Source organism: Rana temporaria, chromosome 2, assembly GCF_905171775.1.
Source record: "Rana temporaria chromosome 2, aRanTem1.1, whole genome shotgun sequence".
Taxonomy (NCBI): Eukaryota; Metazoa; Chordata; class Amphibia; order Anura; family Ranidae; genus Rana; species Rana temporaria.
In genome coordinates this window covers 141,096,424-141,114,484 of record NC_053490.1, presented here as the reverse complement: position 1 = coordinate 141,114,484, position 18,061 = coordinate 141,096,424, and the positions used below count along the sequence as shown (strand labels likewise).

At 45.9% G+C, this 18,061-nt stretch overlaps 1 protein-coding gene across 1 annotated transcript in view; it reads left to right on the top strand.

The window, feature by feature from the left end:
* Positions 1-322: 322 nt before the first annotated feature.
* ACVR1B (activin A receptor type 1B) overlaps positions 323-18,061 on the top strand; it is a 70,309-nt gene continuing 52,570 nt past the window's right edge. Inside the window, exon 1 of the mRNA XM_040341227.1 lies at positions 323-526. Coding sequence (XP_040197161.1) covers positions 454-526 — 73 coding nt within the window. The 5' untranslated portion in view covers positions 323-453. The remainder of the gene's footprint in view (positions 527-18,061) is intronic.

Here is an 18,061-nt window from a genome sequence, read left to right as displayed (position 1 = left end):
CCGCCGGTGCACAGCCTGCCCTCAGTCGCCCCCTGTGTATAGCAGACACGGGAATGTGTCTATTTGCAGGCAGGGCCCAGACAGCCAGGCGCTTTATTAAATGCCGGCAGACAGCCACCGCCAGCCCACGCTGGCCCTTTAAGGCGCGCTCCATGCTCGACCCGAAAACGCGCTGCCCACCGACTCGAAACAAAAGATTCCTCGCCTGACGTCATGGGCTTCGTCGCCGCCTGCTCGCTGGTAAACGGGCGGGGCGTCAGAGGAGAACCAATCCGCGTCAGCGCCCTCCCCCTGGATGGGCGGGAGGGGCGCGCCGCGAGCGAGGCGTGGGACGCAGACTTTGCGTTCCACAGGTGAAAGGAGGCCGTACTGTGCGGCGCGCTCCCGTAGTGCTTGCTCTGTCTGGAAAGGCTTGTGGTCGCGCAGTTGAGTGGTCGCCGTGCGCTGGTTACTATGGCGGAGCTGCCGGCCTTCTTCGTCGTCGCTATGAACGTCCTTCTGCTCGGCGGCCCCGGTCTGACGAACGGTAAGCGGGACAATAGTGTATGGGTACGGGGGGAGCGAAGAGTGGGGGGGGGGGGAGGAGGCAGAAGAGGGGGGAGGTTACCTATACACAATGTATACATGGTGGAGGAGAGGGGATGGCTGCACTGTGAGGGGAGCTCTGTGTGGAGGGGGAGGGGAGCACTCCAACCTGTGTTTAGGGAAGTGCTGATTGCTGACATCACACTGCACTCCTTCACCTGGCCAGCTCACCTCTCTGGATTCTATGAAAACATCATTGTACTCAGTCCTAGCTCACCCCCCCTGTCTGACACAACACTCCATAAGGTTGTCCCATCCTATTAGATTATCCATTTCCTGTCCTATAGACACAACAGGAAGTGAGAGGGAATCCCCTCTTAAAGCTGTATTAAACCCCAAGCCAAATGTATTCTACAGATCTTTAGATGTGGTGGCTGCATTCTTTTTTTTTTTTTTTTTTGCCAGTAACACCCCTCCTGTATTAGCCTCTTGCACACAGTGCTGATGTTTGAAGAGCAGGATTTCTGGACATAAGTTCAGACTTTTACTTTGCGTGTATTTGTGCGTATTTACTGACCAGCAACGCAGATTATTATTTTGTAACTGATCTATTTGCAGTTGTTTACGCACATGTGTGCACAGGCTCAATGAAAACAATGGGCTGCATTTCAGATTGGTAAAAAAAGCCATTTTCCTAAAAATCTTTTTAAGGCAGCAAGAGGTCTTAGGCTTCATCTACGGCTTCTACACCAATGTTTCTCAACTCCAGTCCTCAAGGCGCCCCAGCAGGTCATGTTTTCAGGATTTCCCTCAGATGAAACGGCTGTGGTAATTACTAAGGCGGTGAAAGTGATCGAATCACCTGTGCAAGAAAATAATGGAAAGCCTAAAATCCTGACCTGTTGGGGCGCCTTGAGGACTGCAGTTGAGAAACACTGATCTACAGTACAGCTGCTAAACTGAAGTTTAGGAGCAGGGGGGTGTTGTTTTTTTCAGCAGCCCCTGAACTCTCCTATGTTATCTTATGTGTCACTGTCATAGTAGTTAAGAGGTGGTTGATTTTACCAAAGTTTTTTTGAAAGCAGTTCAAATGCAAAATGCTTATACCCGTGGTGAACTGTGTTTATGCACATTTATAAGCATTTTTAAAGGTGAAAACATTTCTGATTTTTGAACATATAACATTTTTGAAAAAAAAAACACAAATTACACAACATGCTGTTGCCTGCATCAAAGCTCCTAAACTCAACCCCAACAAACCTATGTGTCCATGTACACATACGTTTTTTGCACAGTTTAGGACATAGGTGCTCAACCTGTGGCCCTCCAGCTGTTACAGAACTAAAAGTCACATGATGTATGGGCTCCATATTTAGATGTTCCTGGGCTTGCCTTGGAGTATCTGATCACAGGCAGGCTACTTGGGCTCAATGTTGGTTGAAAATTACTCTGAACAAAATGCTAGTATTGTAACAAAATACTTTTATGCATGTTAGACTCTGAATGTATTGTCTGTCAGGGGTCTCTAACCTTTCTAAACAAAGGGCCAGTTTACTGTCCTTCGGGCTTTGGGGGGGGAACTGTGCCCCCTCGTTGGTAGGAATTGTGCCCCCCTCCCTCGCTGCCCCCTCCCTCGCTGGAGCCCGCTGGGAGAAATTGTGCCCCCCCTCCCTCGCTGGAGCCCGCTGGGAAGAATTGTGCCCCCCCCTCGCTGGAGCCAGCTGGGAAGAATTGTGCCCCCCCTCCCTCGCTGGCGCCCGCTGGGAGGAATTGTGCCCCCCCTCCCTCGCTGGCGCCCGCTGGGAGGAATTGTGCCCCCCCCCCTCGCTGGCGCCCGCTGGGAGGAATTGTGCCCCCCCTCCCTCGCTGGCGCCCGCTGGGAGGAATTGTGCCCCCCCTCCCTCGCTGGCGCCCGCTGGGAGGAATTGTGCCCCCCCTCCCTCGCTGGCGCCCGCTGGGAGGAATTGTGCCCCCCTCCCTCGCTGGCGCCCGCTGGGAGGAATTGTGCCCCCCTCCCTCGCTGGCGCCCGCTGGGAGGAATTGTGCCCCCCTCCCTCGCTGGCGCCCGCTGGGAGGAATTGTGCCCCCCTCCCTCGCTGGCGCCCGCTGGGAGGAATTGTGCCCCCCCTCCCTCGCTGGTGCCCGCCTGGAGGAATTGTGCCCCCCTCCCTTGCTGGCGCCCGTTGGGAGGAATTGTGCCCCCCTCCCTTGCTGGCGCCCGCTGGGAGGAATTGTGCCCCCCTCCTTTGCTGGCGCCCGCTGGGAGGAATTGTGCCCCCTCCCTCGCTGGAGCCCGCTGGGAGGAATTGTGCCCCCCCTCCTTCGCTGGTGCCCGCTGGGAGGAATTGTGCCCCCCTCCCTTGCTAGCGCCCGCTGGGAGAAATTGTGCCCCCCTCCCTCGCTGGAGCCCGCTGGGAGGAATTGTGCCCCCCCTCCCTCGCTGGTGCCCGCTGGGAGGAATTGTGCCCCCCCTCCCTCGCTGGTGCCCACTGGGAGGAATTGTGCCCCCCTCCCTCGCTGGCGCCCGCTGGGGGGGAATTGTGCCCCCCTCCCTCGCTGGCGCCCGCTGGGGGGGAATTGTGCCCCCCTCCCTCGCTGGAGCCCGCTGGGAGGAATTGTGCCCCCCCTCCCTCGCTGGAGCCCGCTGGGAGGAATTGTGCCCCCCCTCCCTCGCTGGTGCCCGCTGGGAGGAATTGTGCCCCCCCCTCCCTCGCTGGTGCCCGCTGGGAGGAATTGTGCCCCCCCCTCCCTCGCTGGTGCCCGCTGGGAGGAATTGTGCCCCCCCCTCCCTCGCTGGTGCCCACTGGGGGGAATTGTGCCCCCCTCCCTCGCTGGCGCCCGCTGGGGGGAATTGTGCCCCCCTCTTTCGCTGGCGCCCGCTGGGAGGAATTGTGCCCCCCTCCCTCGCTGGCGCCCGCTGGGAGGCAATGTTCCCCCGCTCCCTCGCTGGCGCCCGCTGGGAGGCAATGTTCCCCCCCTCCCTCACTGGCGCCCGCTGGGAGGAATTGTGCTGGGGGAATTGTGCCCCCTGTCGTTGGGGGTCATTGGGAGGTATTGTGCTCCATTATTGGTATGAAGTGTATTGAATGGCTTTGTTATGGGCTGTATATTATAAAACGTTGTCCCATGATGCATTGCAAGGTTGACAGGTACATGCATGATGGGAACATCAGTTGAGTGTACACAGGTTGAGCACCCATGGTTTACGAGCTGTTGCGTTTAGGTAAGCTTCATCTTCCCTCTCCTGAATATGGAAGAGTCGTGTTCAGGATAGCAACCTATTGACCGCTGGCTGCGGGAAACCGTGTTTTGCCGCAGTAAATGTAGGCCAGTGTACATGAAGCCTTAGAACCCCATACACACTATTGGGTTTTCTGCAGATGTTTGTCTTCAGATTAACCAAAACCATATAATATGAGGTCAAACCTTAAGAGTTTAAATTTGTATGCAATCAGGCAGGCCCTTGCACTACATTGTATTGGTAAATCTGAAGACAAAATCCTGCAGGAAATCTAAGGCCTCATTTCCACTGGCGTTTTTACAGCCACGTTTCTGAGCGTTTTTTACAGCTTAAAAACGCCTGTCCATGTTATTCTATGGCTTCATTCCCACATAGGCGTTTTTGAGCTGCAAGTGGCATAGACGTTTTTGAGCTGTAAAAAAAACGCGGGACCAGGGCGTTCTGAAGCTCCAGAGTAGAGCTGTAAAAACGCCAGACGTTAAAAAACGCGCAAAAACGCGCAAAAACGCGACCGCGGCATTTTTAAAGCTGCAGCTCACAAAAAAAAAATTTTTTTTTTTTTTTTTTTTTTTTTTACAAAATAAACATGGACAGGCGTTTTTAAGCTGTAAAAAAGCCTAACAACAGTGGCTGTAAAAACGCCAGTGGAAATGAAGCCTAATAGTGTGTATGGGGCTTTAGAGTGGCTTCACCCACAGTTTAGGTGTGCTCCCACTGAACTCTATTAGACTGCATTTTATTGAAAGCGCATCAAAGTCCTGCATGCTACCTCTTTGATGCACTTTCGGAAAATGCCCCTTCTAATAGAAATTAATGGGAGCACACCTAAAACCGCACACACAATTGCGCCGCAGCCCAGGCTTGATGGGAGGATCGTGCAAATTTCTTTCAAATAAATTTGCACTGTGTATGGCCTGCCTAACTCTGAGCCTGGGGTACACTCTTGTGGTGCGGAAACCAGCGCGATTCCAGTGTGGGTTCCCGCATTGTATCTCCCCCGCAGGCAGTTCATACTGCCCTCTGCAAACCTCTGCGGGACTCGATACAAAGTTAATGACACCCCCAGATGAGTTCACAGATCGAAGTGCGAACCATCGATTCGGTTGGCATGGGTGCGATTTTAGATTGCAGTGCGGGGGGAAAAAAGTCCCTGCGCTTTTTTGTGCGATTCCAAGTTGAACCATACAAACTGTATGGCTTAACTCGCACTGCACATGGCATGTGATCGGCACAGCAATGCGGGTGCGAATCACATGCAATGTCTGTGTGTAAAGGAGATTGTACAATCAGATAGTATAGTGTATGACCAAAAGCTGTGTAGTTTAAGGACCCACCTGACTGGATACAAATTGGGTAGTTTCAGGTAGGTATATAGTTTTGGTAAACCTAAAGCTCTTTGGTCAGATAGTAATATGTATGGTGGTCACATGTGCATCAGTTTTATTATCTGATTGATTTGAACATTAGGACTGAATTGGCAAATAATTGAATAGCCAGAACTCCTGATTGATTTAGATGCTTTGTTCATGAATTCAGTCATGTTCTAAAACAGATTAGGAGTTACATGGTAAAAGCAGAGATGCGATGAATAACTTGCAATCGTATCTTCCATCTATCGATTGAAATCCACTTCCCCGTGTGTGTCACACTGATCGATTGACTATAGATCAGAAAATAAATCCATCATTTATGGAAGTGTGTATGAACACCATATGGATGTATTTTCCTGTACAGCATGAAAACCTAAAGTATTTTAGCAGCCCGAAGTCATAATTGACAGGCTAAGATCCGCGGAGGCTGTGCTCACATCTGAGCGGTAATCGTGTACAGGGACCCTAAACGCAGAAAGTCATCTGCGGCATACGGCCTGTTACACAAATACTGCTTGGATATGCATTCTGCCGCTGCTTATTTCAGCCTGTCATTGAGTTTGACAGGCAGTGAGCGGTATGCGTCACCTGTGAAAACATGTCCAGTTTTAAACAAATCTCCTGAACACAAAGGCAGCAATATGAAGCTGGCAAACTAAAAAAAAATGTTTCATTTAGAAACCTATTAGCAGCTCCATTGTACCTGTTGAACACTTGCATTTTTAGGATAGCAAGCCACAGTGTTGTTTTATAGGAGTTATGTGCCTGGGCAGGGATAAACAATGCACAAATCCATCAGTGCGTGATCCTCTGTGTATTTATAGTGTTTGGTGTGCTTGTAGAAGGATGGATTGTACATACCGGTGCTATTCATTGTTTCTAGTACTGAAGACAAGCAAGGGAGGAATGTATGGTGGTGTGAATGAAGGCAGAGTGTTCTGCTGGGAGAGGAGTGTGATCTGCAAAACCAGTCAGTGGTAAATTATCAAAGGGTGCTCCGGTGTTCAAAACTGATCCTACAGTAGAGTACCGTCTGATCCTCCTTTTTATTTTATTTGCACTAACCATTAAATTTTCAGGGGAACTGCCACCTTCTTCTAAGGTCTTAGTACTGTACACATACAGCTTTAGCATTTTTTTTAAATCTCTGTATCCATACAGCTTGGACCTTAGGAGGTAGTTCCCCCTGAAAACGTGTCCTGAAATGTAAAGCCTCGTACACACGATCAGATTTTCCAACGGGAATTGTGTGATGTAAGATGTTGTCGAATAATCCGACCATTTGTATGCTTCATCGGACACTTGTCGGAATTTCCGACAACAAATGTGGGATAGCATACTTTAACATTTTCCGACAACAAATGTGTGATGTTGGATTATCCGATCGTGTGTACACAAGTCTGCTGAAAAAAATCCAAAGTACAAGCACGCATGCGCAGAAGCAATGCTCACCATGACACAACATTAGCAGAAGTTGCCCAAAGGGTGGCGCTAAAGAGCTGAAAAACCTTGTAGTTTTGTGTTTGTTGGCTGACAATTCTTTGCCGTTTGTATGTAATACACGTTCACGGCCAACGCGCTTCGGACATAAGTCCTACACTTTCTCTGTGGAAAATCTGATCGTGTGTACCAGGATTAACGGTTAGTGCAAATAAAACAAGTATCTGAGACAAGACTCAACTGCGTTGGTTCAAGTGGAACAATAGTGGCTACAGTCATTAAAGCATATTGTTATACAGGATTTATATAGACCTTAGAGATGCATTTTGTGCAAAGTTCTTATTGGACAGAACCAAATCTGTAGAACAGGTCCCAATCTCTCAGGCTGAAAACGCACAATAGGAGTCTATATAAGAAAAAATCACATAGCCATTCATTCAATGAATCTATATGTACATTTGTCATGTGCAAATTGGGCAGAAAACAAATGATGTGTTGGCTTTTTAATCATTTGCAGTAGTAATATACTTCATCATGGCCTCTAGACAGTGCTTAGGAACTACACGCATCTTAGGCCCCTTTCACGTGGTCAGACCATTCCGGTCCGCCGACAAAACCGACAGGCGGATCTGAACAGCCGCTCCATGCAATCCTATGGAGCGTCGGATGTCAGCGGAGAAATGTCCGCTGACATCCGCCCCGATCCAATCAGCCAAAATTGGACGTATGGCGATATGTCCCCATCCATCCATCCATCCATATTGGATCGGATGAGATCTGATGAAAACGGACATGCTGTCTATTTTCATCAGATCTCTCCATAGAAGACAGCGGCGCTGGACAAGCCCCTCCCAGCTCAGTGAGCAGAGAGGGACTTGTCATCTGCCGGCTCAGCGGAGCGATCTCCCGCTGAGCTGGCGAACTTTGTAGCGACGGAGTCCCCCTTGTGTGAAAGAGGCCTTAGTAATGAGATACAATATAACAGTTCTAAAGAATGTTGGAAGGATTAACACATGTGACAGTTGCATCCAATTGCTGATTACCTCTAGCGTTCTCTAGAATTGTTTAAATTTTAATGTTTGTTAGACATATTAATATTTCCTACGCTCTTCGGCGCCATCTAGTGGCCATAATTGGGTCTTTTACTACTGCAAAAAATAGAACTTATGGCCATAGGAGAAGCTAGCCTAAACCACAATTTTTTGGTCAAATTTACATACATATGCATTTTTTTTTCTATAAATAGACCACCAATATATAAACATTATAAATTCTCTCCTTAAATTTGTATTTGTATTGATTTTGTATCTCAGCGTTTAGTCTTTATCCAATTTCATATAACTTTGTTACTATTGTTATTAGCACATATGTAGGCCTAAAGCAGTTTTAGAAAGTTATATATTTCTGCTTCTATATTTCCGTGCATATCTTTATATTTATGTATTTCTTATTCCCGCTTTGTTTTTCTTGTTCAGTAAGTTTTATTGAATATCAAGGATAAGTTGCAAACTTCTATTGTTTCTGCACACAGAAATGTAATATTTCATCTGAATAAAAAAAGCAATCGTAGCGCCACATGCTCATAAATAACCTGCAAGTCTGCAATGAAAAGCTGTTTCTTCTGGAGTACTTTGGTGTTTTTAAGGCTGGAAACTATCGCATCGTTCAATGGATTTGAATCGGTTCTATGTGGTGTAACTTGTAAACTGCGCTCAGACAGGGCAGCAGGTTTTTTTTAAGGACGTTTCTCACATGATCTGGCAGCAGGTTATCTGTCCTTATAATATTCTACTTATTTTGTTATGTATCTGTGTTATTAGATATTTAGAAAATGGTTTTCTATTAGAAACCCAAACTTCATATGTTGTAGAATAGTTGTCCAGGTTACAAGAAACACTTGAATCCATTGAGTATTTTATTGGGCATTTAGACAGAATCTGTCTGCAATCTGTATCCCTGCTTTTAAAAATCAAATAGTCTTTTGCCTGTGCTGCTATTAAATTGCACACATGGTCCAACCATGAGATCAGGCTGCCCTGAGCAACCCGAGACTTAATTCTGATGATGGATCCCAGCTAAAGGATAGACTAGACAGACACATTTTCACAGCTGTCCTATGAGGCTTTTAAGATATCACGGTTTCAGTTTTTTCTCTATTTGGAGCATGTGTGGTCTTTGGGTCTATCCTGTCTATATCTTGGATGATTGTACAGAAATTCTGTATGCTTGCTCAGTGTTTTTCTAGTTCATGTAGGGAAGTAATTGTACTTAACTACAGTACTAACTTTTATCAGCTCCTGAAATATTCATTTAGTGTTAGGGATTATGCATTGTGAAATGTCATTAAATAAACATACTTGTAGATTTGTTAAAATATGTTCTGCCAAGATGTGTAGGAGTATGACTTGGAATAAGCTTCTTCCAAAGCTAGCCATGAATGTTTTACTTCTATGAAAAGCTTGCATTCCTGTACTATCATACCAATTAAGTTGGAAAGCAAAATGACTGTTGCATGCATTTGTGTTGACTGTAGAGTTGGTCAGTTGCCATTGCACTTGAATGTCCACATGTCCAGCTAGGGGTAGAAGGCACTTCTGTGAACTCCATTGACTGTAATTTAGTAATATTTAAAAGCTACGTGGTGTCTGTTTGTTTTTGGATTTATTGGCCACTTGAATTCTGGATTTAAAGTAGTTGCAAATGTTTGATATTTTTTTTTTTAACATGCCTATACTTGGCTGCTCTGTCCAATGGTGTTGCACAGAGCAGCCCTGATCCTTTTCTTCTGGGGTCCCCCGCTGGCGCTACAGGTGCCTCAGAAAACTGCTTTTCATGGGGGCACCCATGCAGGCTCGCTCATGAGTTCACACCGACCAACCCCCCCCCCCCCCCCATTAAGCCATGTAAATACTTTGTGGCCCCATTTTAGTATTAGTCACCCATTGTATAATAAGAATGCACATACAGGCAGTCCCTGAGTTACGAACGACTCCTACTTACAAACTGAGGTGGCGTGACGTCACTGCCGGCCGTTTTCGCTCCACGCTGGTCCCGGCTACAGTTGAGCTGTCATCTTGCAGCACTAGACACATCCCACACTGCAATATTGCATGGACACGAGCCCCAAATAACACAACTGCATGCCCAGAAGCACCTGGAACATCCCACATCATTACACACAAGTTAAACTTATCCGAGTTACAAATTCAACTTAAAGTGGGGGTTCCGCGGTCCGTCTTTTTTTTTTTTTTTTATGCTAATTTAAGTGTTTTAATGTAGGCAAGCTTGTACTCACATGTTTAAGCTTCCTACTCCTCCGCAGTCTCATTCGGCAGCAAAGAATAATTTATAAAACTTCCTGGTGGCATTTTGCTTGTGGGCAGCGTGAAGCCCACAAGCAAATACTTCCTGGAATTCTTGACACTGTGCTCCCAGGAGACATTGCGAACTAGTCCCAGCAAACACTGAGGCGCTGAAAATTGGAAGAGACACGCCCACTCCCGTGGGAGGGATACCCGGAAGTATCTGCAATTAACTACAGATGCAAGGTATTTATATGCTAGAAAAAATTATGGATGGCGAAATGTCGATGTACTTAATGAGCTGTTCTGCATAAGCTTAAGTTGAGATTTAGGGTGAACCTCCCGCTTTAAGAACAAAATTGCAGTCCTCATTTGTTTGTAACCCGGGGACCGCCTGTACTTGATTTTTATGGATGGATCATTTTAACCAAATCCATCGGGATATTTTGGTTCTCAATAACTTACTGAATAGAACTCTCACACATTTTATCTAATGTAAAAACTAGGGTTGTCCCGATACTAGTATCGGTACCGATACCGGGGGGGGGGGGGGGGGGGGGGGGGGGGGGGGGGGGGGGGGAGAATGCTCAGATGCTTCACCCGATACCGAACTGTCCCTGTATCCTCCTTCAGTTCCCCCCTCCGTGCTGCTGCTATCCTCCTCCATTATTCTGCTCTCCCCCTCCACGCTCCATATCCCCCCTCCGTGCTGCTGCTGTCCTCTGCGTTCTTCTGCTCTCACCCTCCACGCTCCGTGTCCCCCCTCCGTACGATGCTTCAGTTTATGAATGGAGAGGAGCCTCTGTCTCCTGTCCATTCATTTTCAGTGCAGCTGAAAAAGGGACTGGGGAATCTGTGTCCTTTTCTCTGTCTCAAAGAGGAGATGTCAGAGGTCTGTTAAGACCCCAGATATCTCACCAAAGCCAGGGCTAAAAAAATGCAATAAAAGATTTTTTTTTTTTTTAAATAATAAAAATTAAAATAAACACACACACCATCCACTCCCCCCCCCCCCCCCCAAGAAAGCATTATAAAAAAATAACAAAAAAAATTGTAAAAGAAAAACTGACACGTGACACTGTCACATGACATAAAAAAAGTATTGGTATTCGGTATCGGTGAGTACTTAAAAAAAGTATTGATACTCTGTCTTAAAGTGGTATCGGGACAACGATGACTCCCATGTCTCGTGCTTTTTTCTACACATTTTAGAGTGCAAGTCAAGCCAAAATGTTTTTTTTTTTTTTATTACATGTTTTTTATTGCGTTTGTACAGTTCAAACACTTGTCAGGTTTTTATTGTCTATGTCTCCGGTCTCTGATGGTGAGATTAATTGCACTATTTGACCTTGTGAGCATTTTCTCTTGATTTGGGCAATCAAACTTAAATTGTAACGGGAACAAGAGATGAAGGGAAACCTTTCAGTAGGACACCTGTCTATGGGTGAAATTCTTCTCACTTTGGAGTGTTCCCTTCTTACTTTGAAACACAGACAAATAAAAAAAAAATCTTGCAGAGGTCTTAAGGGATAAGTTCACCTTTTGGGATCAGGAGTGCAATGCCAGACTCCTGCAGACAAGACCTACAGCTTTCAGACTGTTCCTGCAAGCAGGCTGACTGTTTACCAGATGTAGGGCTTGTGAACAAACTACGAGGCCGATCTTCAGCCTCCTCACAGTCCAGAACTACAAACCATCAGCTGCAATGGCTGATGGTAGTTGTAGTTCGTGCATTTCCAGGAAACTGAATGAATGACACAACCGTGTGGGCGGAGCCCTGCACGGCCACCAATTTTTCATATAGTGACAGCGGGTGCAGGGAGAAGCTCGCTGACACAGGGATGTGGGAAGGGGCTGCAGCTGCTGGGACATGTATGTTCCAAAAGATGACCTTATCCTTTGACCATTCCCTAATCCATCTAAAATGTCACGTTTGGGCTTTATATACACAATATTAGAACTTTCACTGTATAACCTTGGCATACTCTTGGGTGCATCATGGGGACTTATGTATTAAGGTTATAATATTAGGACATTTACACACGAAGACCCCTTTAACACTGGGGTGCTTTTCAGGCGTTTTTATGCTAAAAATGGCACCTGTAATGTGCCTCTCAAGCCACCCCAGTGTGAAAGCCTGAGTGCTTTCACACACGGGTTGTGCGTTTGCAAGACAGGGAGAAAAGTCCTGCAAGCATCATCGGGGTGGTGCGGGAGCGCTGTATACACCGTTCCTCCACCGCTCTTGCCCATTAAAATGAATGGGTGCCGTTTGAAAGCGGTGCTTTTAATCCCATTGTGAGGAGTTAAAAGCAACGCTATAATACTGCTAAAACTAGCAGTGCTTTACCACGAACACGCCCCAGTGTGAAAGGGGTCCAAGTGTTTTTTTTGTTTTTCCTTCAACTTCGTAGGCTGAACAGGAAAAAAAACGTCCAGATTGCCATGCTAACACAAGCGATGTTAGTGTTGTGATCTCCTCGCTGGACTATTGTATTCTAACAGCGGGAGAATACACACTGATCAGTGCGCAGCCATTGGCTGTGAGCTTTGATCAGATATTAGTTTTATAGCATGCTCCTGACACTGGCTTTTGTTGGACGGGGAGCTATACACACGGGCTGCAAATTAGCCGATTATGGTTGAACGGCCTACTTTCAGTCAGTTTTCGGCTTGTATACCCAGCATTTTTGCAGTGCTGTGAAAAATGAAATGGCAATTCTGTATAGGTGCTAAAGACAAGTACTGTTCTAGTTGGCACGCTATCCATATGTCCTCGGCGCCATTTGCGAAGACAGCCGGTATAGGTGGCTTGAGGGAAACGGTTGAGTCTATTTAAAATTTTATACGGTACAGAACTTTAGTGTTCTTTTGGTAATGTGCTATACAGTATGTATTTTGCATTAAATCACTGGAGAGTTCTTTCCTTGAAGCATCATACAATTGGAATATCATTACTATTTTAGATGTGAGGAATTGGTTTTTTTTTTTATTGTCCTATTAGCTAGGGGATTTATGCAAAAGACAATGCTATATAAAAAAATATGGAGAACACCGTTATTTCCTCAGTAGTTAAGTTCAAGGACAATCCTTACTCAGAAGTGTGACTCCAGAGCTTTTTACAAGGACAGCTTCAGTTATGCAGCCAAAGCCTTCTCTCTACTTTCTTACAGTAGACTGTTGTCTGGCTTGTCGGTGTAGAAATCAATGAAGAAAAATAATGGGGGCTATATGGGTACATCCTTGAAGCCAGAGATTATGCCATCTGGGAAATTCTAAGTTATAAAGACTGTTGTCTTTGGGGCTCTTTTACCAATTCAGTAAAAATAATTGTAAAAAACAAGAATAGTTGATGGCCAGAAATATTTTTGTTTCAGACTTTCCTCTGTATTGTAACCACTTGAGCCCCCCCCAGCTGTTTGCTCTCTAATCCCCTTGTGTCCCAGAGTGGTGTGTGTGTGTGTGTGTGTGTGTGTGTGTTTTTTTTTTCTTTTTTCTTTTCATTCTGTTGATGTCTCGGTTTTGCACATCACACCATTTAGCATTAGTACTCTTCCCCCACTTATTATACATTGTTCTCAGTATATCAAATAGTATGTGATGGCAGATTTGGATGCAAATGTTTTTTCCAATGCAGCATTTCTGTTTGTGCAGCCATATATTTTTACCTTTTAGAATAGAGCCAACAAAGTCTGCTGATTAAAATATTACATTAGTGCGACTTTTATGTAATGTGGCATAATAGCAAACGCAAAGTGAAAATATGTGTTTTTTGTTTTAAGAGAGCTTCATCCCATTTTCAATGCTACGTTGTCATGCACACAGGAGAAAACCTTTTGTGTATTTTAAAGCGGAGCTCCACCTAAAAGGTGAAGCTTTGCTACACTGCCACATTTAGCAGTTTTTTTTGGGGGGGGGGGGGGCCCACAGGTCCCAGGAGACCTCTGGACCATTCACAAGGCACAGTGCAACTTGTGCATTCACAGTACTAAACAGGCTGTGAAGCCACAAGGCTTCACTTCATGTTTCCCTTACTACAGATGCTGGCACCTGCACCCAAAAACGGTGAAAGAATTGGCTCATGTGAGGACATTATGGAATCCCTGGACAGGTAAGTGTCCTTATATTAAGTCAGCAGCTAGAGTATTTTTTCTGAAGGAGCCTGGAGCTCCTATTTAAAATAAAAATAAATAAGGTTGGCGTGGGCACAGCTGCGACTTCTTCCCAGGTTTGTGATCGCTAATGTGTATTCATTTTCGTGAGTCTTTCATGCCTGCGCAGTAATCACAAACCTCTTTCAGAAGAATAAATCTGGAACGGAAAAGAATATTCTATAATGGTGGGTGGGCGGCATGTGCATCTATTATAACTGCACAGGTTAAATGGGCCCACTTTATTGTGCAGGTAAATCATTAGAGGTGAAGATGTGGCCCCAGATACTTGCAAAATATTTCTTTTAGAGCGCATTCATATGGATGCAGAGGCTCATACAGCATAAAGAGCCGCTTGTTTATATGTCTGCCGTTACATGCAGACAGCCTGAGTGAGTTGATACATAGCAGTTGTATGGACTCACCTGCACATCAGAGTTTGACATGCAGTGTATGTCCAGGACTGTACAGTAGTCCCTGCGTGCTCCTCGTATGTGCGGGTGAGCCTGTACAGCTGTTGTGTCTCCATTAATCAACACAGGCTGCCTGCACACGGCTCCATGTTGCTCCAGACACATAAATGGCTCGTCACACTGCATGAGCCTCTGCACACATGTGAATGAGCCCTTAATCCCAAACCATATAATACCACTTGGTACACATGAACCAAAAAGAACAACTGTTTTGGGCATCCTTGCCCTTTCTCCAGTTCGTGGGTCACTCTGGATTTTCACATTGCCACGTGGAAAGTTCCATACTTATCCCTTCAGACTGTTTTTCATTGCACACAGCTGCTAAATGAAGCTGTGGGGAGCTTTTATGGAAGGTGGGCTTAAATTAAACCTGTTGTTTTGCATGGGTAGAGCACTGATTCGCGTTTAAAGCAGACCCATGAGTAGCTTTAAAAATCTTCATGAATAAACTCCTGATATGCCTTTTAAAGGTTGTAAAGGTACAATAATTAATTTTTTCCCTAAATGGCTTCCTTTACCTCAGTGCAGTCCTCCTTCACTTACCCCAATCTTTCGATTTTGCTTTTTTTTTAATATCTCTTTATTTGCTATTTTTTTTTAAGTGTACTTTGTGCGTGTACTCGAGAGAGGAGCCGGACTGCAGGAGTTGGGAGTAGGCAGGCCTCCCCCAGAGGCAATCTGCCATCTTTCTCCATGCCCCGGGTGGCAATGGTGGCGGGTGTGTGAGGGGGTCCTACCCGCCCTACCTGCTCCGCTTTGAAGCCCAACGGGGAAGAGGGACTCCCTATAAGGGAGTGAGAGGATCTGGCCCGCTCAACCAGCCCCGTTAGTCCTTCGCCTCTCTTTTTAGAGACCGCGTGGTCAAAGTGCGTGCATGTTAACCCAATTTCGAGTGCGTGTAAGTGTGGTGGTTTTTGTGGGAGGGGGGTGGGCGTACTAAGCGCAGGCTTACCTCGCATAGCACACCCACTGGGAGCCGGGCTGAGACCACCAAACTCAATTCACGTGTAGCCGGGATCCGAACCCCTAGCTGCAGAGGTGAATGGCTTGTCAGCGCAGTGCCAATCGCGTTGAGCAACCGCAGCTCCCTTAATAATATCTCTATTAAACTTGTTTTTCTATTACAAAAACAGATCACAATACATAAATACTTAAAACACTACACAAACAAACACATGAACAACTACGGTCTCAATAAAATCTGATTTCTATTTATAATCCCTATTTCCAGGAGATCCACAAACCTTTAACATGGACAAATACCCAAATCTACATTTTTGGTCCAACTAATTAAAAGGGGAGATATAATACCTCATTCAGAAGAGAGCTAAAATGGATAACAGAATAATACAGGGGCGGGGGGTGAGGAGAAGGGAGAGAAATACAGGAGGGAGAGGAACAAAAAAAAAAGTCCCTTGGACTACAGGAGAGTCAGGTTGCTCTCTACGTTGCAGATAAAGGAGCTGTGTGTTAGTGGGCGTCCTGACTCTCCTGGAGTCCAAGGGAGGGGATGAGCACGACACTCCACACCAGGGAGAAAGCCTCGCATTACTGTGTGGAGTTACAGACAGAAGAAGAGGAGGTGAGGGTTTCTCAGAAGAAATAAGGACATTTAAAAGCAAAATCGAAGGATGAGGTAAGTGAAGGAGGACTGCACTAAGGTAAAGGAAGCTATTTAGGAAATAAATTGTACCTTTGCAACCCCTTTAATATACAAAAAGCAGTTCTTTACCTCCAGTCAAGCGACCATCTTTGTGAAACATTTGCAGAGAATGTCACCAGGGTACTACAGGCAGAGCATTTCCTCACCACCCTACATGTTACTATGTAACATTTTGTCGGGTCACACGGTGCCGTAGAATATGCAAGAAAGCTTCTATATACTTTGACAACTTTGTGCTTAGACATTATGTGCATGCATGTCACATTGCTCCAGCTTGCACCAATGCATATACCATACCCAGCCCATGCCCCTGGGAGCTAGAGGTCGCTGAAGTAGACACTGCTACTCCGGTGATCTTACCTTGCTTCCGGGTGCTGCGCTGAGTGGTGGGCCTGATGCATTGTGAACACAGGAGGTCAGACACTCGGCAGGGGTGCCATTCAGAAAATGCTTTTTATTTTATAAATAAATGTAGAGTGTTCTCTTAATGAATGAGGTGGGGAGGCAGGTTGGCGAAGTTGCAATCTTCACCTAGGGTTGCCAGTCACCTCATCCATTTAAACCCAAACACATATCAATTACATAGGTTCTGAGGTTAATTGAATGCAGATAAGGCACAAAGTGAGTTTAATTACCACCTTAATCAGCCACGAAACCTATGTAACTAATATGTATTTGGTTTTAAAGGGATTAGGTGGCAACCCTATCTCTCCACCTTGCTCAATAAGAGAATGATTTGCATTAATTCAGAAAATACAATGCTTTCTCTGAATGGCATCTGGAAAATCTGTTCTGCCAGAAATGTACTCGGTTCTTAAAACAGACCTTCACCTGAAAAGGGACATTTCACATACCCCCCCCCCCCCCCCCCCGCCTGTCAGATGGGAGGCATTTTGGTGGCTATGCTGCCTCCCGACTGCTTCCACATGCCCATGGTAACTGTGCCCCCTATGTGATGGGGGGGAGTTGAGAAAAATGTAAATGGTAAAAAAATTACACCCAAGCACATAAAATCCCCCCCTCCCATCCTCACTTATAGCTAACATACAAATGAAAATGAATGCGTTGCGGGCACCTATGCATGAAAATGGTGACTGCGATACACGTGCATTTTTCGCCACGCGTGCCGGAGTGAAAGCACAAGACCTCTGTAGCGCTAAACTGGTGACCAATAGGGGATGTTTTAAGTCACCTATGGGATACTAAAATTTGTCACCATTTCATGGGCGCACGCACATTTAAGGTTTGAAAGGCTGGGTGGGTATCTATTTACTTCGCGTAACCTCTTCTAAATATTTTACCAAAATATTGGATAGTTTTGTTTGTGCCCTAAAACACTTAAAGTGGAGGTTCACCCTATAAAAAATTTCTAACACTGCATCCAGCCCAGTCCTGCATATAAAATGACACTGACCTTTTTTTTTTTCTTTGCCGTAGATAGCGTTTAGCCGTGGAATTCACTGCAGCTTCCGGGTAGGGAATCCCGTGGGAGTGGGCGTTCCTATTGTCATGCCAATTGATTGACGGCGCACACATCGCTTCACGACTTCCCAAAAGAAGGTCGGCTCGGTTCTATTCGGTGCCGGTGCGCAGGCGCCGAATAGAGCCGAGCCGACCAGAGCTTCCTTCGGGAAGTCGTGACGCGCTGTGTGTGCCGTCGTTTAGCATGTCAATCAATTGGTATGACAATAAGAACTCCCACTCCCGCGGGATTCCCTACCCGGAAGCCGCGGTGAATTCCACGGCTAAACGCTATCTACGGCAAAAAAGGTCAGTGTCATTTTATATGCAGGACTGGGCTGGATGCAGTGTTAGAAATTTTTTATAGCGTGAACCTCCACTTTAACTCTAGTGTGTTTTTTTATTACTAAAATGCTGTTTCCTAGACCTTTGCAA